Below are 27,088 nucleotides of genomic sequence, written 5' to 3' on the forward strand. Positions count from 1 at the left end.
TTGTATATTTGCTGAACAAAATGATAATAAGGAATTACTAATACATTCCAGTATGCATTATGCAGCGTGTCTTAGTCGTGTTTTAGCATAGCTTCAGAGGTCGCATACACAGCACTCGTTCTCTTGAGTCAGAAAATAGTCAGTAAAAACCGATCTTAAATAGTGACTTAGGAAAATGTAGTGCGACAGAAAATATCGCAGTACAATAATGCATTTGTTTAAAGATGCCCTGTCACATGTATTTCATTACTTTTGTGGTAATGTCTGAAGTTTACCATGGACTCTGTAACCTTTTTTGTGGAAAAATGCCTTGGTTACCTTGTTTGTTTCAAGCCATTCTAGGCTGGTATAGAAAGACTGCAGGAAAACTCAGCTCGATTTGCGTCAGTTCTCATGAATATTCAATGAGCTATGCTGCTTGGCTCCGATTGGCTAACCGTTAGGATATGAGAGCATGACTATTCATTCACTCAGCGCAATAAGTATCCTAGGACAGAAGAACTTTGTTTACAATCTCCTGGAATTGTCAGGTATATTGACGTTCAGCCATCCTTGCTGTATAGGAAACTCACTGAGCTACGAATTCTGGGGGCGTGGTCTCAAGTGGGAGAGCTCATGAATAGTAATGAGCTCGATCATTTCTACGTCACACTGAGCAGCTTTTCTAACTGACCTGATTTCTCCGCGTATTTCTTTTAAGTGGCTAGAGCTGACCAGGGAGGTAGCAGTTCATTTTCACATTCCCGACACAACACAAACATATATGGACCTAACACATATCAAAAAATACAAGTAAAAACGGTTTTGTGTGGAAGGGCACCTTTAAGCATTCGGTAGGTGGATTTGCTGTACACTAGGGCAGGTTAGAGTTTAATTGGAAAATGTATAAATATAAAATAGAGTTAAAATATTAATAAAAGTAGTCAATACTGAAATATATCAAAACACACTCTTTATTTTCACCAAAGTGGAGAATCTCTCAGGCAATTGTGTGAAAGCAAACTCACACACACACACACACACACACACAACATAACATATGTATATATCATGTGTTTAACATGAACGTCAATGTTTATACACTACAACCATAACATTGTTTTTTTTACCTAATGTTTATCAGGGGCGTAGTGGTTAGGACGTTCGCCTCACACCTCCAGGGTTGGGGGTTCGATTCCCGCCTCCGCCTTGTGTGCGTGGAGTTTGCATGTTCTCCCCGTGCCTTGGGAGTACAAAGACATGCATGGTAGGTGCATGTGAGTGAATAAGAGTGTGTGTGTGCCCTGCGATGGGTTGGCACTTCGTCCAGGGTGTATCCTGCCTTGATGCCCGATGGCGCCTGAGATAGGCACAGGCTCCCCGTGCTCTCGTATGTGGATATATTTTAAGTCCTGGTTTGAATAAACATTATTCAGTACAGGTGTATTCCATTAACATTTAAGCAACTGTCATTTAATACATGTGCTAACCTACTGTGTTAACATTATTAAGAATTTATTATATGTTTGTGTAAAAGAATGTAGTAAATAATGTTAGTTGTTAGGGAACCTTAATGTATAGTGTTAATTAATACAGTCATTCATTCCTAATGCATGGAAAGGGAAAATCTATACTAGTTTCCAGTTTATAAAGGAGGAGCTGTCTTTGCACCTAACCTTAGTGGTTACTTTGCCACAGAATTCTATCACATAGGTGAGTTTGTACATAAAACATCTGAGTGTAGAAATTCCGGCTGAATTTAACCCGTTCATAAGCGAAAAGGAAGCACTATAGTACTACCAATGACCCAAATGTACCTTGTGGTGAATAATACTGAGCACAAAAGTGAGGTATTATTATAGGTATAAATATTTTTGTGTGTATTTCATGTGAGTCACTGCTGAGTTGAGAAACATTCCACCAAACAAAGTTCCTCATCCAGCCAAATTGTACGTGGAAAAAAAAGACGAGCAACAGTCTGCAACTACATCTACAAGGTGGACCAACAAGTCTTAAAAGTGGCCATTAAAATGATCCAGGGTGCCAAGTAGGGTTTAGTCGAGGAGGAGGCTTGACATGACTCATGTGTCGGTCTCTGACGAGACAGCTGGAGGTGTGTCTAATTTCTGAACAACAGAGCTGCTCTCTGCACTCAGGGTCAGAGTTTCAGCATCTCTGCTGGAAGGCCGAGCGCTCTTCTGCCGGGATATTTTACGCAGCAGTGGACGCAGTGAATGGCTGGATGCATGAGGAGCTTTGCTCTTCTCCACTGTTCTCTTGTTAACATGCTCGATAGAGAGACGGCAGCACAAAGCCTGCAGGAAAGCTGTGCGAAACTGGCGTGATGAGAGATTGTAGAGCATGGGGTTTAGCACAGAGCTCAGGTAGAAGAAGGTGTCAGCTATAGGGTGCAATTTCACATATGACAGCAAGTAAGTCTTATTCCATGATTTCTTGGGTATGGATGCCGTCATCATGCGCCGCACCTGGTTTGGCATCCAGCATACGAACAGCGCACACATGATCAGCACTAAGGGAAACCAACACAAAACACACAAGTAAATACACTTAAGGACATATTAAGAAAAGCACATGGAAGCACATATGAATATTCAGTACATATTTAAATAAAGCAAAAAAGACAGAAGGAGAGAGAAACATCATGCAAGATACACTAAATATATTGTACAGGACATTCTGATGGACATTATTTGATCTGTTCTCCTTGTTTCCAGGAAATTTGATGTTGATTGAATAAGTTGAATGAATGAATAAGTTTGAATAGCCTCATTATTTCTGGGTGAATAAAGGGTCCTCAGTTTGGTCACTTCCCATATCCCACCAGCAGCCAGCTCTCTACTACAGTACAACAACTCAGGGAGAATGAAGCCTAACACATCCCTCACGTAAGATGCACGAAGCCAGACAAATGCATCTTTTTTTTGCTGCTTGTGCTGTATCACAGTTACACACTCAAAGGAAAGCTCTGTCTTCTCTCTTGCACATACGTATATCACATACACAAAGATGTCTTGTTTTTGGTTTTAATCATCAACTGATTTGAAGAAGGCAGGTCATGACCAGGATTAGGAAATGTCCAGATAATGTTTGAAAAGGAAAATAAAATCTTTTTTTTCAGTGTTGATAACTTACCATATAGAATTCAAATTAGAATTCAAATGTAGTATTTTTCACATACAAAACTATATTATGAAAGATTTCTATCTTATTTATATTATATTTTCATTTGGAATAATTATAGACCATCTGTGAAAGACAAGACAACCCTAAGGGGGTGTGCAAACTTTTGCCCTCAACTGCAATAGTCTGTCCATTGTCTCTGTCAAATATATATATATATGGGAAAAGTGCTAAAGTTTCTCTACTGAACTCTCTGTACTGATTTAGATAATTAAATGCAGTTAATTGTGCAGTTTATTTCATGTAAAATCAGCAAACATTCACATTGTACATTTTTACAATGTGATAATAGCTTGTATTTCACCATAATTCCTTTAGCACCAGCAAGCTAGCTAACTGAGAAATATGTGTTATGGTGTCAAAAGAAAAGAAAAGAAAAGAATAATACATATGTACGAGTGAGCCTGGTGTCGTCTGGGTTTCCGATAGCAAAGCGTGTAAACATGACAAACTCGTAATTACTCGTGATTAAAATCTTCAGAAGAAGCCTCATATACACACACACACACACACACACACACACACACACACACACACACACACACACACACACACAAAATCTTCTACTCTTAATTTTTCATTTAACTCACGTTAGCCTTCACTATAAGACATTGAGCATAGTTACATATAGACTAAATGAGGTTTATAAACAGTAAATGCTTACTTTTATGTAACTAATGTGAATAATTGAACCAGGATGAATAATTGTATGTCATGTCAGTTTAAAATGTTATGATTGCTTATGAAACTAAATGCTTACTACATTTCTACTTCAGTCTTTTTATACTGTATTCAATTAAACTGTGTAAATGCAGTGAGTTACCTAAAAAAATGATGGTCTGCTTGCGTGAGGCTTTGACTCTGGCACTCTCATGTTTAGGCACGGTAGTGCCTGACGTGTCTGTAGTAATCATGGGGGCTTTGAGGACTACAATCATGCTCCTGCACATGAAAGCCACGCTGCCAAGGACCAGCAGGTAGAGGATGAAAGCGACAAAAACACTGGCACGATACATTCCCCAGTACTCATGCAGGTTGGTGCAGAAGGTCAGGTTCTGTGCCGGCGCTCCTCCTGGCTCCACTACATGACCTTGAGTTCCAGTTGTAATTAGCAGAGGCACAGCAATGAGGATGGAGGTAAGCCATGCAGCGAGGATGAGGTGAGCAGTGCGGGCATTTGCTAACGCTTTGTAGCGAAATGGGTGGCATATAGCCATGTAGCGTTCAAAGCTTAGCGTGGTCACATTGAGTATGGTGGCATAGCTGCACGCTTCGAACAGGAAGTTATAGATCTTGCAGGCAGCATTTCCAGAAGCAGAGCTAAAGGGGAACCAGATGGCACTATAGAGTTCCACGGGCATACCAATCAGCAATACCAGCAAATCAGAGCAGGCCAGGCTCACCATGTGATCAGTGACACACTTCTGCAAGTACCCTTTTCTCTGAAGCACCTGTGTGACGTGAATAGTGATACTGTTCCCTAGAATTCCTAGGATGAGAATGAAGCTGTAGAGTACTGTGAGGAAGACCTTCACTCCAAACTTCATCTCCAGGTTTCCCCAGTTCTGATCTTTTTCCTGTTCCATGTTCTCCTGCTCTGGCTCTCTGCTCTGATCCACCCTGTTGACTTTAGCCCAGATAGTCTTATCTTTCCAGGAACACTGCACCGATATCAGCACTATTAATCATCAAACTGCTGGAACCATGATAATGTTCCTATAAACAATAAAAAGCCAATTTTGAGTTTTATACCTTAAGGTGTATTAGCTTCTACCTTCTACATGAAGTCTAGTATAGTGTTCTCTTACCTGACTAGTCCAGCTCTCCTGAATCAGCTGAGCCAACTCACTGTGCAACTCACTCACTTATGGAGATAAGCCAGCTGATTTGTGGTGTCCTCCTTTTCTGGCTGGAATCTCTTCCTGGATATTTGTACGCAGGTTCAGCTTGGTTTTAAGCAGTGCTTCTCTTTTTTTCCCTTTGAAGCCAACTGAGTTAATGATTACAGTTAACGTCGAGGCTGAGGGAGTGTACATATATGTGTGTAGGGTGTGTGGGTGTGTGCTAATCAGCATGAGCTACGTAGATTGGCCCTCGCTTTACCACCTTTGGAAATTTGTGTGATGAGTCACATGTTTACCTTAGAATAACATCCGAAACATTTTGATCAGATAAGAAATTCTAGCAGATACGAAGTTCTTAAGAAGTTAAGGAAATTCTGACTTTCATATTACATATACTTTTTCCCATTTAGACTAAACATTGATTTCTCAAGTAACCATTTCAGTTGTGTAACAACAGATAGTAAAGCTCTCGTTAATCATGTAAAGTTTCCCAAACATGTCTTAAAGGCTCAGTGAAGCAGAATCTCATAGACCCTCCCACTTCAGGACAAACCTGATTTTTTTCAGCTCCACCACTCGCTCAAAAGTAAACAGGAGGAAAGCAGCTATGTGTCGAATAAGTTTAACCAAACTAAACTGGAATCAGGAAACACTTCGCTGTTTGTTTCAGAAAAACAAACCTTATTGACCTTTTGTTCATTTCTGAAGTGTAAGAAGAAATAAAAATAGTGCACATTGTCCACTTTCTTTCTTCAGTTTAAATCTTGACTCAAATTTACAGCCATCAGATTCAGAACATCTGCCTACAACAGGGATAAAGATCTCACACCTCATGTCTGAGAAGTCAGGTTCACAATCAGCCTTTTCTCTAAGTCATTCTTGTCGAGACATGTCAGTCAAGAATACGATCTGGGAAATGTAGCTTAAATCTAGAGCACCAAAGGGTTCCATCTACCCAAAGCTTGGAGAAGGGAGTGTCATGGCCATGGTGATTTTATTTTCAGATTTGTGGCGAGCTAGTTTCACCTACATGCACCAAATGTGGTAGGAACATGGGTCTCCTAAAGACACACAAATTTTCACATCACATCCATTATATATGCAGGAAGTTTAGGATCCTGTGAGTTTCAACTGATGCCAGACTTTTAAATACATCTCATACTTGCACAATCAGATTCAAACCATATTCAGTCAGGTTAATGGCAATATATTCAGGATGCTAAATGGTGATGTTGATATTTTGAATAGTGTTGCTACTGTAAAGGCGGTATTCACATTGCACAATTGATTAGCCTGAATAAATCCCCTGTTTCATACAATTTCTCAATTCACATGTTTGATCACGGAGGCATTATCCCATTCACATGCCAAAAGTGAATCATTGTAATAGTCATTGACTTTTTTTTTTTTTGTAACACTCAGTGGTAAAGTAGATAGTCTTCAGGATATAGGTCTTTGCTCATAGAGGTATTGTTGTTTTATGAACTGTAAAAAAAGACGGGCTGGTGAGGGAATCGCTGTTTAAACAGTGAGAACAGGAACTAAATTGTTGACCGACATTCCTCAATATTGTAAATGTTGTAAATGTTGTCAAATTGCTGTGGTACAAAATGAATAAAACACTGTGGATTTAGTTTTTGATTATTTTCCCATAACAGCACCAACATTTATAATGCACCTCTGAGATATCCACATGCCGGTACTGGCTGATAATACAGACACTGATGAATGCTCGGTGCTTGGCCCAGCCTATTGCTCCATGCAGCTATCTTTTTTGGAGTGTCATTTTTGGCATAGAGAATCTGTTCTTCAAAACAAAACAAAATTAACTAAACTAAACTAAACAAAAAAAAAAAAAATAAAGAAAAGAAATCTATGTCCACCAACCAGGGGTATCATTTTGTATTTTTGTATTTGTATGTCCATGTACAGTATATATCATTAGGCCATTCTTAAACATCCTTTGCAGTAACAGTTAAAAAAAAAGGTCGGTAGATAGGTCTATATATATATATTTTTTCGAGTTTCAATGTAAGAAAAAGTACAATTTTGGTGATGGTGATTACGTAGGTATGACTTTAAACAAATTAGCATATCGTGATGTCACTGACTGGGTCTTCAACCCGTGCCTTCGGGCGCATCATTGCAAACCTTATTTTGATGCTGGACACAGTTTTTCCCAGAACTTTGTGCCAAGTTAAAGCGGTGTCGAGCTGTTTTAATGATTTTTTTTAGATGTATTATGATGCCCGAACCCGTTAATATTATTTTATTGCTTTTGTATTAGTTGTTGAAAAATTGAGTCGGTCCTAAATTGACAGGGTAGGTCGGGTTACGGCAAACAAGAATATTTTTAAGGATGGCCTTAGCCTATGCTAATATATTACAGATATAATACAGTTTCTGAAAGGTTATTGTTTGGTTATGGGGGTGTATGCCCTATAGTACTATATATTGCAATGCCGTAACATGTATACCACATGTACAGATAATATATTGTTTAAACACAAACATGTCAAGCATCTAGCATGTTTCTGTGCTGTGTATAAAATATGAGCTTTCAGAACACCAATGATGAGTTCATCCAGTAAATGGACAGGGAAAGAAAAGATCCTGGAACCTATAGAAACAGAATGCTCAGGGCTAATAGTCAAGGTATAACCATCATTCCATGAATGAGCAAAGATGTGCCTTCAACCAAACATTTAGCTCACAATACTGGTCTTAGAAAAGCACATGATGTCCATTAGATAACAAACCATGAAGAAAACAACATGAATACTCTTATCAACAATAAATCCAAACATAATGGCTTGTCTAATCATTCAAATGGCTTTACATTAGAAACCTAAAAACACACAGGGTTGAAGTTTTTGACTGATCGTCCTGAATATTTGAAGGGTAATAAATGAAGGGTAATAAATGAATAAAAGTACCTGCCATACTGTTATAAACAACTCAGTAAGTAAACAGCTCTGAAAGCCATCTACAATTAATGTCTGCTAGAATGAGGGCTCAGTGTTCAACACTAAGTCATGTATATAAAAGTGCTATAAAAGCAGAGATAAGCCACTGCACAGGATGTACTGAAACACTGTGGGCCAGTGTCTGTCAGAATCCGTAGCAAAGCGATGAAGCTTCGTCTCAGTCTTCGATTTGTTCCCTGCATTAAAGGCTTCCCGGACCACCTCCCAGAAGCCGTGTCAGCAGTAGGATCCAGGATTTCTGTTATTTTTCCTCCCTAAAGAACCATTTTTTAATGAGATTTATTCAATTCTGTACAATCCCTTCTAAGCCCTTCTACAGGGCATATCCCATTTTATTTGTTGTCAGTGATTTAGTACATGTTAAGACCAATAAATTAGCATACAAGTTGACAGGATAATTCATTTAAATAACTCATTTGTCACTGATTTCCATTATTTTCAGTGCCAGACTATTTTTTCAGTTCTATTATTGTGCAACTCCTACAAATTATTTGATAAATACAGTACAGCTGTTAGGAAAAGGTATGTGGTCATAGGCCAGGAAATATAAGGGTTTAATAATTCAATAAAATCCATTTTTTCATGTCTTTTCTTCTGAAATGTGATTCTTGATATCTTACATGGTTTATTGGTTTTCACTCTACATTCCTGAATGTGAACTCTACTGATTTTCAACCTAATCTCCATCTATCACATGTCTATTATATACATTTCAAGAATGTTAAGGTCTTTCCCTCCAATGGGAGAAAAAAGTTTAAAGGCAGTGGCTGGGGTTACATTAAATATTTAATGTTCACCAAATATTTTTATACAATGCTTTCATTTTTTTTTACTTAAATTAAATGTACATATTTATAAATTAATCTTTAATTTTGTACAATTTGTCTTTTTGTGGATGGATCCTCCAACTATGCATGGTTAACACAAATATTTGGAGAACGTGTAAATACAAGAATTACTTTTTAACTGCAGCACTCAAGCACTGGAAAGCTATAAATTAGAGGAATTGTGAAGAGCTTTAAGGTCTGTTTCATTTTTTAAGAGCATCACTGTTAGTGTAATGTCTATATCTTTGAATTTGTTTTGTATTTTTACTATTTCTGGCTGCTGGCTATAGACTTTCATTATAAATGCTTTTCAATTATATGTATTTACTGTGCTTTCTTTGCTTCTGGCTACAGTCACATTACAAGTTCTCCATTAAAAGAAACAGTTCAGATCTGTTTCTTTTAATGGATCATATTTCTAACTGCAAGTATCCCATATCAGTCTTTAATGTGATTGCACCTGTCTCCTGAAATGCCCCATATCGGCACAAAGTCTTCTTGGCAACAGTACAGATAACTGATTGCACAAATATTAGCTTAATAACCAATATCCCCATCATTCCACTGGATCTAGACTGTGGGACATGATTGTCATTCCTGTCCTCCATTTTTCTGCACTGGCTACAAATATATTTACATGCTTATTATAGCCACATGAATTAATAAAATAATTAATAAATGTGGCTCAGGACTGACTTTAAAAAAAGATCAGCATTATGTGTCCACATTTTGAAAAAAGCTGAAGTTTTCCTTTAAAATGGAGACCTGGTGAGTTAATAGCAGACCAATACCTACACCACTTACCAGTGAGCCAATCTGAAATTGGCTAAAGTACTGAAGCTGTGTTGTATCATGATCTATGTGGGCTGTATAGATTTACAACACAACATGTTCTCATAGAGAAGGAATGAGATATGTTTTATACTTGTGCCAAAGAAAAAAAAAAATCAGGAGAAAACACAGGACATATGTGCTCAATAGTGTTTACTTGGATGTAGATGGGATTGAATTTGGTAATTCATACCAAACACACACAAACTTTTAATTACATGGTAATGGCAATACATACACAAAATATTAATTACCATGTTACATGATTTTAGTGTCTTGTTTCAATGGTGAAATACATCATGCAAGATTGACTAGACCGTGACACTATAGACACTATCTACATTACAAAGATTAAAAAGATAATAGGCTACTTGTAATTTATGGGAAAAATGGTGATTTGAATCCAGCAAATCTGCATGTACACACACACACACACACACACACACACACACACACACACACACACACACACACAAACACACACAGAACATGTATTACACCTGTTTGTGTATTGCAATATACGAAAGTCCTTGTAGGCACATTTGTTAATGCAAGATCTCAGACTCCGCTGATCGCAATTCCATTTTGCGTGGCAAAGGCTCGGTTTTGATACTCTGATTGGAAAGTCAGTCAGTGTGCCTGGATCATCCATCATGACCAGTGAAAGCTGCTTGCCTGGATTCTGGCCCTGAGATATCACAGCCAACAAAATGAGGATTAAAAATGGTCAATCACAGGGTCTTCAGAACATGTGAGGAGGAGGAGTAGGAGTAGGAGGAAGAAGTAATACAAGGCACAAAGGCAGGTTTCGGATTGTCATTTGCACTCCTTGGTTCCTGTATGAAGAGGTTTTAACTTTAGTTATATTTCTTGGATAAACAATCAAAGTGAAGCAATGACATTAAAACGCTGGTTCAAATATTACTAGCTGCACATTGAGAAGAGCAGGATGATATCACTGTGCGTACATGTGTCTAGGTGGGTGGTAATACAGGCTGAGGCATGTTTCTCATATTTTCTTTCTGAGACTTTAGTATACAAATGCACACACATGCCTGAAAACGTTACCCCACACATACACACTGACACACACACTGACACACACAGAATATATGCGGTTTGCCTCACTCATCTGGTTATTGCGGTTGATTTGTTTTTAAAATAAAATGAACATGGGGTGGGTTTATTCAGGAGTACTGTGCTACCAAAGCCACACAATTGCACTGGATTCCTTGGGAATTACATAAAGCCAAACTAAACAGTCTCCAGCCCTCCGACATCTGTGTTCAGCAAAGTCTTCCTTAGCTCTTGTTTATGCATGTGTCTTAGGATGTATAGCAGATGGCAAGGAGACATCCTCCAACCCAAAGAATGAATTTCATAAAATCGCTTCAAAAGCAATACAGTCCCATCTGCACACTTGTTATATCATTATTAAGGAAAACAACACATTTGAAAATCTGATCATGAAATGTTAGCATTGTTTATTGAGTCCAATAAGCCTTTATGTTGTCATCTTGAATAATAATTCTTTTCTTGGGTATTGTTTCTGGGGCAATCGAGGCAAACATCGTCTACATAAAGTGAAACGCAATGAATCGCTTGGACTCTTCGTAGCGCATGTCTGTACAAAAGGTTGTAGCTTACCTTTTAAAATGTTAATCAAGAGCAAAAATCTCTGTTTTCGGGGGCAGAGCTCTGTAAGGGAATGAGACTCTCACACTGCTCACTGTCCTCTGCTAATCTACAAAACACCCACACAGTACAACACACATTACACATATATAAACTTTACTGAACACAGTGTCGAAAATTCCACCATGTTTAGGCTCAGTGTTCTAGATTTATAAGACACACGGGTCACTTATCTTTAAATACACCTGAATTTAAATGTGTAATGTTAATCTGGATGTTAAACATGTTTGTAAGGTTAATCGAACAACTAACATTTTATGAAATGTACAAAATTAAAATATAAACTCATTTTATTAAGATTAACATCACCATAAAATAATGACTCACTGTAATGAATTATAGTTGTTCATCACAAAACGGTTTTCAGATTCAGAAATAGTTAGGCTCAGTTATTCCCTCCAGTGGTGTAAGGATACTACTTCACCACACTACTTCACCTTCCATCAAGCACAACTGGTGCACCTTTACCTTGCTTATAGTAATTCATTTACAGTAAATAATTAGAAATTACACACAAAAAAAACCCCACATCTTAGCAAGTTAAAATATCTTGATTCAAATGTATCTATTGTTTCTTATTACAATAAACCAAATAAAAGCTTATTAAGCCTATTTCTAAACATATATGACTACTTTTAACCTTTAACTTTCATTGTTCTTGTTTCCATGTTATTATGCTATTTTTATTATGCTGTAAAAATTTAATGTCTAGAAAGAAGCAAAAGTATCTGCCAACATTTAAAGCTTACGTACGTACGGACAGATAGATACTTCTTTAAAAATAATCTGCCTAGATTTGCTTAAAAATTGGTTATATTTGGTTTATTTAAATCTTATAATGAGAAACAGCAGATAAATTTTATTAGATTGAAGATATTTCAACTTACTAAGATGTCAAGTGGTGGTTTGGGCGCTTAAGGCTCTGGATTGTTGATTGGAGGATCAGGGCTCAAGCGCCTGCACTGTCAAGCCACCACTTTGGGTCCTTAAACAAGGCCCTTAACCCTCTCTGCTCCAGGAGTGCTGTAATATGGCTGACTATTGGGGTCTGTCACAAACTTTCAAAGTTGCGATATGTAAAGAAAAGATTTTCACTGTGCTGTAAAGTATATGTGACAAAATAAAGGATTCTATTCTATTTTTTGTAGAGTATAGAAGATCAGTGGCTTGCAAACCCTTTTCCCCCTTACAAAAGCATTCAATGCTAAGAATACAACAACTTCCGGCTATATACCAGAAAATACCAACATTGCACAGCAACACGAGTAATAAATCAAGGCATACCTTTTAGTTACAATCAGTTTAAATGAGATTTATTAGTAATATGGTGAGACACAGCAAGGCCTGCATTCCAAGGCTTTTAAACAGTCTCTGCCATAATCAGTCTCTTACTCCTAATCCTGCTGTCACCTTGGGTTATATTCTGATTCAACATACTGTATTCAGTTTCACTCTCATAGTACAAACACACTGGAGCTATGTAGGATTGTAAAGAAAAGAGAAGGGAATATGCCACTCAAACACAATATATGTCTGAAAGGTAGGTAGGAGCTGTCAAAGCATGATGACTAGGAGAAAACATGAACAAACAAAATACAACAAAGCCTGAAAACAAAATCCTCCAAAAGCACAATGGACCAGGATTTTTTGAAATAAGATGCTGTCATGTTTAGACTGACTGTGAAATAAACAAGCTTGAACGTGAACTTAATTAGCCATGTAAAGGTCTTCGACTAGAATACAGTCTTCTGTTAAAATATACATGATCGATTATTTAGTCAGTTTGCTACAGTAGTATGCAAAGGTTTGGCCATCTCTGTCCAAATTACCCCTATCCAAAATCTACTTAAAGAAACGCAAACTGAAGTTTTTGGAATGGTCCTTATAGACCACCAACTTAAGCATCATGGACAATCAGTTGGTGTGTCTTAAACATGCTGTGCATAGCCCAAGGATACTTCAAAACTAGGAACATGCTAGAAACAGTGGTTGACATTGCTGGCTACAAAAAGCTGTGCAATCTGTCCAATTTTATGTAGACAGATGTGCAGCAATTATGTATTGTTTTTTTTTAGATATTAAGTTTTAAGTTTTTTGATATTAACTTTGCGTTAACAAAATAAGTGTTCATTTTTTAGAAAGTTTGCTGCAGAGGTTGTATCCCCCCCCCCCTTCTAAAAATGTTTTGTGACAACCTCCATTGTTAAACAGAGAAGCAGAAGTTACACCAAATAGTATTTTAAAAGTCAAGGTCTAGTAATTAAACAAGTGGAATAAGTTGTGGCTTCTGCCTAATTAGGATAAATACCAGCAGCCACCCAAGTTTTGGTGCCCCAATCTATAAATAAAACCTTTATGTTTACTTCTTCATAGAAATAGATCTAAACCTTTAAACTTTCAGTGAGGTTTCCCCACCTGTGAATCCTGTGCTTGCGGCAGATAAAGGAGAAAACTCTCCGCAGTGCCACCATTGCCGGGTCCCAGTTATTGTAGTGGCTCAGGAGTGCTGTCAGGAAGAAGGAGAGAAAAACTGGAACTGCCCCGACAAAGAATAACCAGGAGAAACTCGTCTGGGAATACACACACACAGACAGACACACACACAGACACACACACAGACACACACACAGACACACACACAGACAGACACACACAGACAGACACACACACAGACAGACACACACACAGACAGACACACACACAGACACACACACAGGCAGACACACAGACAGACACACAGGCAGACACACAGACAGACACACACACAGACACACAGACACACACACAGACACACACAGAGACACAAGGTTACACTGTATGTTGAGAATATATGGTGCAGTCAGCAATTTTTGTTTTTGAACTCTAGTCATTGAAATAAAAATAGCCACAATTCCTATACAGATTTCCCAATATAAATGCAAATGCCCTCAAATTAAAGCTGACACCCTGCATTTTAACCTCTTTGCATGCTGTTTCATTTTAAATCCAATTTTCTGCAAAACAAAGCTAACATAAAATCCCAACAACTACATAACTATTTACGGATGAAACTGGACCTGCATTTGCACATCATACATACAAACTTTAGAGCATTTTATAAAAACATCTCACCTTCTGCAAGCACATATCAGTCAGGATGGACAGTGGAATTGTCAAACTTAGAGCCAGTGTCCCAATTAGAGATGAAGTGAGAAAACAGCCCCTGATAAACACACAAACGTACATTCAGTATGCTCGTTTAATGTTGCTATTCAAGACCTATATTTTTATATAAGCTCTGGTTTGCATCTGATATTTCTTTATGTAAACACAAATTGATAATCATATGAATATATACATATATACATGCCAGTGCCCTTTTCTATTCTTTGTTGTGCTGGGGAGGAAGCTGAAAAAAGAGAGATGCGGCACAGACAGGTGAGGAGGGCAGGCTCTGTGGTTAGAACAGACCTGGACTCACTGGTGACAGTAGCAGAAAGAAGCATCTTAGACAGACTGCTTTCCATCTTGGACAACACCCACCACCTTCTGTACAGCATATTCACCAGGCAGAGGAGTGTGTTCAGTGGCAGACTGCTGTCTTTGTCATGCTCCACTACAAGACTAAGGAACTCTTTTGCTCCCCTGGCCATTAGACTGTAAAACACCTCTTAGGTATTGCAGAGTGGAAACATACAAACTGAAGAGTGACAGGATTTTCATCTGTATTTACTTATCTGCGTGCTGCCACTGGACATTTTACATCATATATATTTTAAAAACTGTACCTCATTTACACACTGACTGAGTAATTGGACCTCGATGCCCGATGACGCCTGAGATAGGGCACAGGCTCCCCGTGACCCATGAAGTTCGGATAAGCGGTAGAAAATGAATGAATGAATGAGTAATTGTGGAGGTGTTTTGAATGATTATCAGTATTTAATCAAATTATCTTATTTCTCTATATATTGCTACTGGATGCTTTAATTTCCTCCGGAATCAATCAATTATGTATGTATGTATGTACGTATGTATGGTCAGATACATACGTACATACATACATACATACGTACGGTCAGATACATACATACATACGTACGTACGTACGTACTAATACTGCAGTGTTTCACGTACGTACGTATCTGACCAGAACTTTTTGTGCACCTGATAACAAAATCCAAATGTGGATCCAAAACAGTTTCCACAAACACACAAATGTCTAGGACTGAGGTTTCAACACATCGCTCACGAGCTACCCACTTCTGAGTAGATCGCCTATAAAGTACAATCCTAAACCTTGGTTTAACTTTCTTATTTGTATTTTGCAACAACTATGATTGGATAAACATTGTAAGTGACGTTTAAATATTGACCTCTCTCAAACGTTTGCATCAGTGAGAAAAAACTTTGGCACATAAACCATCCAATTTTGTTATTTTGCTAAGCAACTAGCCACAGCATTCTAATACTGCAGTGTTTCACACTTACACATTTGGTACTGCAACACAGGGTTAACACCACTAATGCAGCCCTGACCCTGCTTCTGAGCAGGGTTTTATACCCCTGGATTAAACACAGTATAAAAAGCTCCATTGTGTTTCATGAACAGTTATATACAAGCAAGAACGCTGAATAATGGCTGTGCTGATATTCAGTACAGCAGCATGATTATTACAACAAAGTGATATTCATTTTCTATAAACATGATATCAAGAATCTGACATTTCAGACACAATTTGTACAAATACAGTATGTTTGGAAAACTGTTCCCAGTGAAATGGACCCGTACGTTTGTACTACATATCTTTGTACAGATCAGTGTCTCTTTTGACACTCTATGAATGAAACTCCAATGAAATTAGTGGACCAAAACTACGTAACTGTTGTACAATATTTCCATGTGTGCAACTCGTCATTGCTCTAGGCTTTTTTTCATATCTGTAAAAAGGATTTATTCCACAGTTCCCCAAAAATTGTTCCTTCAGCATTAGTGCCTCCCTTCATATGTGACGACATGTAATCCGTTTGACTTGTACATATTCCTCCACACCTTCTTAAGACAAGTGCAGCCACTATAAAACCACTGTAAAATACACTCACTTACAAATGCCACATTACGTACCATAACCAGAGGAACTCTGAGAGCACAGTCCCGATCAGGCCGTTGATGAGGATGTAGCTGATTACAATGCGATTGGGCATCTCGAACAGCTCCAACCTAGAGTAGTGCAGCAGCACAAAGCCAGGCCATAACAGCAGCAGGCTAAACAACCCCACAAAGCCTACACACACACACACACACACACACACACACACACCATAGACGTTATGAATACTAAGAGTGTGAGCTAAGAGTGTGAGTCTGTGTTAGAGTTTTCTAATCTACTCACCAAAGAACATTGGGATATCCAACTTCTCCTCTCGATCAACTTTTCTTTTTAGCATAACGATGTAGACAGCGTATAACATCGCACCCAGCAGTGACCAGAGAGAACCTACACAAAAACAACAGCGTCACAAAAACTGTCAGCTTCTGATCTACCAGGTTTTGACATTTAAAATTCTCAAGTTTGTCAAAATTTGATTCAAATTCTGTAATAACATCTCTGATAGTAGTATTTTTAAAGTAGGCTTTAATGCAGATCATGGGTTTATATTACTGCACAATTCGCAATGGCTCTCCGTCTGATCCAATAATAAATGGCTAATAAACAATTATAAATGTGTAATTGATATCGAGAACCTTATTGTAAGGAGACATCTAGTCAACATTTCTAGGTTGAACTTTGGAAAAATTTTATCTCCGAGAGAGAGAAAAGGCTGGCAAGGGTATAGTTATATTTTGTTAAGTGATAACATGAACTAACTTCACAGAGGGTCCGCAACATTAAACGTAACTACAGAATGATAAAAAAGTATTTGTTGTTCTTTGATTAATGAAACTGTGATATAAGAAGACATCATGTTTAAAAAGTGATATGCTTAAACATTTCAATATGTCTGGTTATAGAAAAATATCAGCTTTGGGATAGCTTTGCATTCCACCATCTTGTCACAAAAATAACTTTATGCATTCTTATTTATTAATAATAGGCCAAATGTTTTTATGCATAAAGTTCAGAAATGTACGTTATTTTGTGAGATTATTTATTTGGTGCTTCACATATTACAAAATATATAAAAAGGAGTATTAACATCATCATAAACATTTATGCAACAATATACAGCCTTTATGTTAGGAATATAAAAAAATATCATTATTAAATCATTAGAGGAAATACTGCTGCAAGCTGCACTTCAAAGCCTAAATGTTTTATTGTGGTTTAGCCAAACTTTTCACAGTCTCAAACATCATGCATCATGGATTGATCTATCAATAATATATTTTTACCAGGGAGATCTTTAATCCCTTAAAGCTTTGTACTCTTTTAAACCACTTTGCAAGTAATCAGAGCTGGTTTAATGGTTACCAATAATGCCTTTTCCACCAGAACTGTCCATCCCCGAAAAACTGACCACAGCCACTCCCACCATACTTACAAAAGAAGGAAAAAAAACCACAAATTATCCCATTAATAAAGATACAAATAAAGTAATTCACATTAATGTTAATTGAGTAATTCAGATTAATATTGAACTGACCTGAGAATAACAGCAAGCAGTTTGGAAAGTGTGAAGCGATCGCTGCTATTGCTTGGAAAGATGGAGGCCAAGATTAAAGTGAAAAGGCCTGAAAACAACAAATACCACATCATGCATGTGTTCCAGTGATTTCAATGGACTTCAGCAGTCATTCTCGGTTCTTCAAAAAGCACTATTTACAATTACATTTACAAATAAATTATTACATGCTGTGGAAGCTCAGAGTCACCTCTAGGCATTTAGACTTTCTAGCGTTTAGTTCTTTTAGTGTAAATTGCTCACCTGAGGTGGAGGACACAATGTTTACGATTGCCACCTGTGTGTCTGTTAGAGCCTCCTGATAGGCCAGATTTGCCAGAAACCACTGAGAGAGAGAGAAAGAGAGAGAGCAATATATTGAAAGAGAGAGAGAGAGAAAGAGAGAGAGAGTGAGAGAGAGATAGAGAGAGAGAGTGAGATAGAGAGAGAGTGAGATAGAGAGAGAGATATTTGTCTGAATGTACCACTCAGCTTTCACACAATTATAAAAACATAAAATCAAGCATAAAATCAATCTGCCGTTACTTTCTCCTTTACTTTCGCCGTTACTTTCTCCTTTAATTATTGAAATGATTTTCAAATGTCAAACTGTACAAATGTTTCTGCTCATGTTTTTCTCTATTATTACATTCTGTATGAGGATCTGAAACCACATTGTATGACAAACATACAAATCAGCATCAGTGTAAAAACTCTGTAGATGTAATATAGTAAGAAAAGCACACAGAAAAGTTTAGAAAAGCTATGCAATAAAGCATGTGTGTGTGTGTGGGGGGGAAATAGAGAGAAAGAGAGAGAGAAGACAAAGAAAATGCACATTGTAGTGTGTGTGTGGTGTGTGTGTGTGTGCGAGAGAGAGATCTCACCACAAAACAGAAGAAGAAGCTGATTTTTGCCACAGCACTGACACTACGTTTTCCCATAATCCTGAGTGAGGTGGCAGCATGAGACATGCGAGACAGTTTGGCTTCCAACGCCTGTGAGTGAGGAAGTTCACGTACTTCCATCACATTACTGAACCTCACACGCTGCTTCCTCACAGCTACACACACCACCATAACACCACATACAGGTGGAAAATGAGAAAGAAAGATGACACACACAATGAGAAAATTAATATCAGTTTTAAGACCCATCATAAGTCATCATATACTTACATATATAATCATAATGTATACAACACACACATATAAATCAATTACATAACCAGGTTACATGTTTGTGAACAGCTGACCATTACACTTTTTAAAGTGTACTTTTTAAAACACCCCATTTCTGTTGCTGTTATAAAAACCTATTTCCTGGGAAAGTTTCCCCACTACATTTTGGAGCATGGATGTGGGGATTTGCCCATTCAGCCACAAGAACATTGTGAGGTCAGACACCAGTGTTGATCTTAAGGGTGTTCTGTGGAGTTGAGGTCAGGACTCACTCCAGTTCACTCCAGTTTTTCCACTCCAACCTTGGCAAACCTCGCAGGAGCATTGTCATGCTGGAACCCTTTATTCTACTGAAAGGAATTTGTAATGCTACAGTGTAAAAAAAACAACAAAAAAAAAACATCTGGGACAATTGTGTGCTTCCAACTTTGCAGCAACAGTTTGGGAAAGAACAACATGTAATGGTCAGCTGTCGAGATACTTTAAGGCATATATTGAACTGATAAGGTTGAACATAAACGTCAATATTCTAAATATTAAAAATATATATGAAATATATTTAATACAAAAGGTTGAATACACTATATTTATCAACAATATTTAATTGACTTCACTGTAGAGGTCTTCTCGAGTCTAAAGAAATGTACCCGAACCGAAGTGACCCGAATCACTTTTTACCCGAACCCGACAAGCATAATTTATTATTATTTTTTTTTTATAAGAAAGACCAAACCAGAGACAAACCCGAAAAAAATTGACCCAAGTCCGACCCAACCCGATTGACTGACAAGTCAGTTTCAGCGAAAATTAGCTTACCGCCAGCAACACGATGTTGCAAGCGGTCTTGGCAAACAGAGGAGAGGCCTCAAGAAAAGGACTCAAGTAAATGCACACACGCGAGATACAGTGGTTTGGGTCTTCTCGGGTCCGTCTCGGTAAAAAAATTACCCGAGACCCGATGCCACTTTTATTATACCCGACCCGTGTCCGAGGCACACGTGAAACTTTTAGACCCGAACCCGCTCGGGTCTCGGGTCGGACCTTGGGTTTTCAAATCTAAGTGGACCCGTAAAGACCTCTACTTCACTGTATGAAGTGTTTCTAAAAATTTTGCATAAATACTTACGAGTCTTAGACTCTCGACTGACACCGTTATCAGCAACATCCTGAAACTTCACCGGCACATACAGAGGTTCACTCTAGAAAGCAGTGCCACACTGTTACTGCACTGACTACACAACAAAAACACTTTCTTTCTGTGTGAAGGGTTTGATTCTCTCTGTACAATGAACTAGATACATTCTAACAGTGGACAAGATTCATTAAAGAGTATAAAAGGCAGGGACTAAAGGATATAGAAGGCTACATAAGAATAAAGTCTTACTACTGCTTTTAAAAATGTAGCTGCTATGGAGAATCAAAAATTGTTTTAAAATAGAACATGTTTATACGGCAAAAATATTCTCATTTACACCTATGGTCAATTCCTAAATTCCTCATAAATACTTCTTACCCAAACCAGTGCTAATATAAAAGCAGGTTCTCTCAGTAAACAGGGGGCTGGCAGAGTGAGAGCCCAGAGATACAACAGTGTAGGGCTCAGAGTGTGTTATAAGGTATCTGAATAATAAACATTGTGGGTGTGTATTGTTCTGAGGGTATATACTCACTAGGCAATTATTGTAGCCGTTTTCAGTGCCACCAGCAGTTACATGTGAATCAGTATCAGAAATCTAAAAATGACATTAAACACAATCAGTCTAGCAAATTCATTCACATTTACATACATTGTCATGATGTGCTACGAATTTCAAGACTCGTAAGGATGGACAAGCAAGCCTTGTGGTGACCATGTTATATGCTGCTGAGCAGTTGAGGAGGATGAGGACTGATGACAGTTTGACTAGCAGCATGGAGATTTTAAGTAATGGCTTTAAAAGCTGTTTCTGTGGAATGTGTCACTCTGAAGCCAGACTCCTGGAGGTGAGATTGAGGGACAGTTGATTGTAGACATTTGAGGATTTCAGAAGGAAAAGAGAGTTGGAGTTTGCTGAGGTCTGAGGGAACAGAGTGGGTTTCAGAAAGGAAATAACCCTTGAATACAGTTGGTACATGACCAGAATTTAAGATGTCACCAATGCTACTGGTGATGTAAAGGAGAAGCTCTTGGTAGAGAGTCTGGAGCTTTGTGGAACGGATGGATCCCAGTGGGCAAGTGTGAGGATTGCAGAGCAAGAGGACTTGCAGGAGCTCTTTTGTTAATATAGGAGGAAAATCTGTAGTTTTAGTAACTCAGTAGTTAAGATGTTGGACTTCTACTAAGAAGGTTGTGAGCTAAAAATCTCCAAAGCAGCAAACTACCACTGCTGGGACAATAAGCCATAAATGCTCAGCTGGAAAAACGAGCTAAATGTAAGTCACTCTGGATAAAGGAATCTGCCAAATGCTGTAATGGAGTGAAAGTCTGGCAAATTTTATTAATCTATCCATCAAAACAGGTATTAAATTCATCAGCAGTCAGGGAGAATAGAGAAGAAGGAGCTGGGAGGTTAAGAAGTGATGAATAGAGGCTTTTCCTTGAAGAAAGTGCTCCTAGCAGAATTCACATCAGATAAGAATTTGAACATGTGGGCGTGGATGGAGACGAGAGCCTTTTCAAGTGATTTCCTCTACTTTCTCTCTGCTGCACTTAATTGTCTCAGATTGTTGAATGACACATCCAAGAGCCAAGCGGCAGGGCAAGAAAGCTTCCTGGGGTTAGAAGACAGAGGGCAGACGAAGTCCATGGATGAGGAAAGTGAAGAGAGGAGTGTTGGTGACGGAGAGAAATGTTGGTGACAAATATTATTTCATGAACTAACAGTGCATTAAAATGTGCAATAAGTTGTACCAATTCATTTGGATTCATACATATGTAATTCACTGATAATCCCAAAAAGAATGCGGCTTAGTGTTGGATATAAATGTGAGGACTGTTGAACCTTAACCCTTAACCGCTCAGCACTGTGCTTGAATTTGGTTGATTCCATTTTAGTCACTGTGAACCCACACAAGATTCTAAAAATCGTGAACCTACTTCTTTATTAAAATAATGTTACTATCTAAGACACCACTTACGTACACCACTCACGTTTTAAAATGGCCCTTATTGACTTTTAGTCTATCGGGTTCCATCATAGAGCTGTTAGCTGTTGAAAGCTAATTTAGATTAGAGAGTTTGCCACTATGTGACTAAATGTAATCTTTTTAGAAATTCATAGCCACCTTATTTACAGGACATGCAAAGCTTAGAGTTTTTGGTTAATGTGTTAACATCTGCTAACTGAAAGGCAAACTGTAACTAGATATTGCCTCGCTGTAAGATGCCCAGATAAGCGGTAGAAGATGGATGGATGGATGGATGTAAGATGTAAAGCTGTTGAAAGCCACATGGAGATGTAAAACTCACGGATATGCCATGTTGCTGCTGGGCTGCACACTGTTGTCTCCATGGTTTCCAGAACAGGAAGCCCAGCAGGTACAGTATGAACATGGAGGTCTTCACAAACGTGCTAAAAAAGGGCTTGCTGTACTGCTGCTGCACAAACACATACTGACATACACACACAAACATCTCAGTGACTCTGAAATACATTTACCATACTGTATTATTACACAAAACTGTAAAGACTGAGAGTGGCAACTAAAGAAATAAAACTTGACATGCTGTTATAGGAAAATAACCAAACAGGGTGATGTGATCCCGAAGTTGATTATTTTCCTATAACAGCATGCTGTGTCATTTTTTTTGGTGAAAAGTCCTCCAATACAGATGAACAGATAACATAGTAGAACTCTGCACATATCAGTGTCCACAATGCAAGTAAGTTACTATATAAACAATGACATATTAGACCGAGCTGATAATAAATGAATCAATCGCTTCAGACCCATGCAATACAGTGCTGTGGGATTATATTACGGAAAAGTCTAGTTAAATATCAATAGTGTGTTACATTGCAGATATGCCTGTGAAACAGTATTACAATCTAAATCAAGTTTATGTCTGTGTGTGCTGTACTTACTACAGTGAGTTCTGATGAAGCGACCCAGATTACATCCACAATCAAGAGGACAACGACACCCAGCACCAGCCTCCTCTTCTGGGCACAGCATAGTCCCCAACTCATCCTAGACACTCACAAACATGATGCAGCCTTACCATATGGATAACTTGTCTATACCTTATGGTGAACATGAGATACACAGTCTAACTGTTACACAAACTGGTGGTGTAAAGGAGCTTACCGTGCTGGGCGCATTAGTAATGGACACGCCTGTCTCTGCCAGCCTCTCTCTCCACGATGCAACACCAAGGCACATCACACGGTCGCTACATGCAGTCTATGCAGACGATTAGATGATGCAAATGCATACAGAAATCAGGGTGGGTTAAGAATGGTACTAAATAATGAATTAAGGTTCTGAAATTCATGGAATACCCTTGAAAGATGTGAATCTCAAGTTAATATGTTCCAGTTGTACAGTATGTACAGTTGTTCCACTGTTACTGCCATTTTTTTAAAACAATTTGGGAAGCATTGCATCATCACAAATGAACAGCAAATAACTAAATAAACAAACAAAACTCCTCTAGGTTCAGCTATACTTTCTGCACTGGTGCATATAATGCATGTCCAGTTGCTAATCAATTAATAAGCATAACCAGAGCTAAGCATAACCAGATGATCCACAATTATTTTGAGATTAGAGTAGAGGATATCCTGAACAACCATGACTGAAGTTGCTATAGCTATAAATTCATACAGTTCCAGACATCCATTAACATTTGGGCAAAGTGTGTGTCTCAAGCAGCTCCCTAGTACAGGGCACAGATTCAAAGAAGTCAGACATTTAGGCATTGATCAGGAAGTCAGGCTGTCTCGCTCACAAAATCCGTCCAGTAGAACATTTGACTTCTTTGGTCTGAAGTTACTTTAAAAGAAAGCACCAGGTCATCATCCATCTGCACTGAGAAGTCCTTCTGCTTTTGTCTGCGGTCACATCATTAATAGATGGGAACAGATCCTTTTAGCAGTGACGCACACCCACAAAACACCATAAGACAAATGAATATGATTCAGATCACGAGCAATTCTGTCATTTCTCCATATATTTCACTCCAACAAGGTCTTCCTCTTTTAAGGCTTATCAGTGGTTTACATATTGTAGTAAACCCTCTGTATTTACTCTGGTGAAGACTTCTCTTAATTCTCGAGCCTACTTTGAATTCACCATAATTGTTTTCTGATTGTGTTCTTCCAAGCATTGTGGTTTTCCTGAGCTCACCTGTGCTTTATTTCTATTTAACAATGTACCAAATATTTGATTTGGCCATATTAATAGTTAAAAGCAAACAAACTCCATACGCAAATGCCACACCTGACCTTTCATCTGCTTACATGTAAGTGGAATAATGAAGGCATTGAAATCATGGAAAGCTAAGCTGCAAATGTCCAATAACTTCTGTCCCCTCAAAAGGTGGATTTTAAGGACCACAAAAAGTACTGTAATTCCTTCAATGATAACTTAAACTGGATGTATATACCATCAAAATAAAGCTATTTTGTTCATTTCATTATACTCCATTACATGGACAAAGGTAACATAACTTTGTCAATGTCCAGATATTTATAAATATGACTGTATAACATATTAATGTTCCCATACAAAGGGGTAACATTTTTAGTGCAAAATGTCTTCCACAGTGGTTCAAGTGGTTAAAATGTCTTTGTTTTCAGATTAAATTAGATTAGAAAAAACTTTATTGTCATTGTGCAAGGTACATGTACAGAGCCAATGAAATGCAGTTAGCATCTAACCAGAAGTGCATAGATGGCTTATTTACAAGTGGCAGTGCAATAAATAAGGGTATGAGGTTACACAGAAGGTGTAGTAATATGTACATGTAACTGAATAAGGGTACATGATGCCTTTAACAAAGCAAGAAACGTATAGAAATAACATGCAACTACTTCTGCAATGCCAGATGTGTTAAGACAAAATCATCATTTGTTGATAAAGAAATTGCAATCATGTAGAGGATCGATATATTTATAAAAAAGTTACAATTGGCTGAAAAGTGTTAATTTCCCCATATGTTTGGAGACTTTCGGGACACACTGTACTTTATTATCCTCTGAATAGATTCAATCTAAAACTCTGAACTTAATAAAAAAACAACAAAAAATATCTCATTGAATCTAACTGCAATGTTTAGTAAAAATAAAAATATATATATATGAATTTATTATGAATACACTGCTTTGTATCCCAGGTGGAAAGTTCAAGAATAAAATCTTTTGCCTCAAACAAATCACACATCTGCTTATATACAATAATCACAACAGCAATGTAGCTTAATATTTCACTAATAATATGGTTGAGTTCCTGGTATCTGTCTGAAAAGCGTCTTTAAACAAAGCAGCAAAGTAAAGAATGTTAGCATTATTAAACACCTTGCATAGTGAACATAATTAGCAGGAACATTGCATAGTTTAGTGTGTAATTAAAGCTCTTTTTGAAAGGTGAAATAAAAAAAAAACCCTTAATAAAACTAGAGACAATCTGGTTTCATGTCACTACTTTGTAATATGAACATATGTCGATTTAACAGGCGCAGTTAAGTTTGTTTTTAGCTGATTGTGCTAACACATGGCTATACTGCTATTTAGCTCTCGCTAAAAACATTATCATGCTTTAAAAAGCGACTAAACCTGCAGGCAACACAGTACCCTCTCCTGAGCAAAGCTAATTTCACTACTTATAAACACGACAGTTCTGGCCATATTACCTGGTCCTGAATTCTTCATAAAATGAAGAAGAATAAATATGTGTTGTCAGTAAGAAAAGAGGATAACAGCTCAACTAGTGCTGTAAATATTTACATGACTTTTGGGTAGTCTTCTGCTGCTGCTGCTGCTGCTGATGACGTCAGTTATCAAATATTATGGGATGTGTAGTTTCAATACTGGTAGACCAATCACTATGTGTTAACGGTAGATATAGAAAACTACATTTCCCAGAATGCATCTAAACGAAGCCTTTTTTGTTGTTGTTATTTTTAGTCTATTTTTTTTATTTCCTTAAATACCGATTTAGTATAAAACATTTCCTGTTATCAGTTTTCTTGTTAATAAAGAACTAGATGAATTAAATCACTGATCTCCAGTTAAGTGTTTTCGCATGTTTACATGACGTGTAGATTATATTGGTCCTGCAAAAAAGTCTTTAAACGCAAAATGCAGTTGTCTCATTACACATACAGACAGGGTGTAGATGGTCATAAATGTTGTCAAATAAGGATCCCGAACCAGAACAGCTACTGTCTCCAAAAGACTATATGTACATATACTATAGTAAAGCTCTTATGTTTTCAGCGATTAAATAAACAAACAAACAAGCAAACAAACAAATAAATACTTAAAACTGTAAAGGTTTACCCAAACTTTTTAATCAAATATTTCTTCACCTGCTTTTCTCGATTTTTCTTTTCATTTCTTTTATTTTTTCTCTAGTATTTATTAACTTCTTGACCTACCTAAATATTAGTTTCTTTCTATAACAACAACAACAACAATAATATTAATAAAAATAACAATAACAACAATACTACTACTATTAATAATAATAATAATAAAAACAATAATAATAGTGATAACAACAACAATAATAATAATAATACAAATAATAACAATAATAATAAAACAATTGTAATAATAATAATAATAATAATATCTTTTGCATTTATTTTAAAAAAAAAAACCTTTGACACTTTTTCATTGTAACTTTGAACAAATGTTTTAAACTCATGGTACCTTAAGTATGTAACCTAGTGAGCCAGCATTAATGTATCTAATGTT

General features: G+C 37.5%; 2 protein-coding genes across 7 annotated transcripts; both read right to left on the bottom strand.

The window, feature by feature from the left end:
* Positions 1-935: 935 nt before the first annotated feature.
* gpr39 (G protein-coupled receptor 39) lies at positions 936-5,320 on the bottom strand. Its single transcript, XM_027164088.2, has 3 exons — positions 4,989-5,320; positions 4,004-4,896; positions 936-2,509 (listed from the first exon to the last, which is right to left on the bottom strand). Exons 2-3 carry the CDS (start codon positions 4,764-4,766, stop codon positions 2,061-2,063), a joined length of 1,212 nt encoding a protein of 403 aa, XP_027019889.2. The 5' UTR covers positions 4,767-4,896; positions 4,989-5,320; the 3' UTR covers positions 936-2,060.
* A 4,485-nt stretch (positions 5,321-9,805) lies between these two features.
* Positions 9,806-26,182, bottom strand: LOC113654251 (solute carrier family 35 member F5). Of its 6 annotated transcripts, none has more exons than XM_047815209.1 (16): positions 26,114-26,182; positions 23,475-23,570; positions 23,252-23,357; positions 22,636-22,779; positions 20,858-20,920; positions 20,314-20,386; positions 18,894-19,093; positions 18,271-18,352; positions 17,989-18,076; positions 17,817-17,881; positions 16,737-16,841; positions 16,469-16,628; positions 14,476-14,566; positions 13,780-13,934; positions 11,317-11,413; positions 9,806-10,505 (listed from the first exon to the last, which is right to left on the bottom strand). In XM_047815209.1, the coding sequence occupies exons 2-15, from the start codon at positions 23,486-23,488 to the stop codon at positions 11,332-11,334; spliced, it is 1,428 nt and encodes a 475-aa protein (XP_047671165.1). In that variant the 5' UTR covers positions 23,489-23,570; positions 26,114-26,182; the 3' UTR covers positions 9,806-10,505; positions 11,317-11,331. The 6 variants fall into 6 exon arrangements, with proteins under 6 accessions (XP_047671165.1, XP_027020082.1, XP_027020080.1 ...); XM_027164281.2 differs by having other exon boundaries at positions 18,894-19,069; positions 26,114-26,180; XM_027164279.2 differs by having other exon boundaries at positions 18,894-19,069; positions 26,020-26,175.
* Between the last annotated feature and the right edge of the window lie 906 nt (positions 26,183-27,088).

This window comes from Tachysurus fulvidraco, chromosome 6 (assembly GCF_022655615.1).
Source record: "Tachysurus fulvidraco isolate hzauxx_2018 chromosome 6, HZAU_PFXX_2.0, whole genome shotgun sequence".
Lineage (NCBI taxonomy): Eukaryota > Metazoa > Chordata > Actinopteri > Siluriformes > Bagridae > Tachysurus > Tachysurus fulvidraco.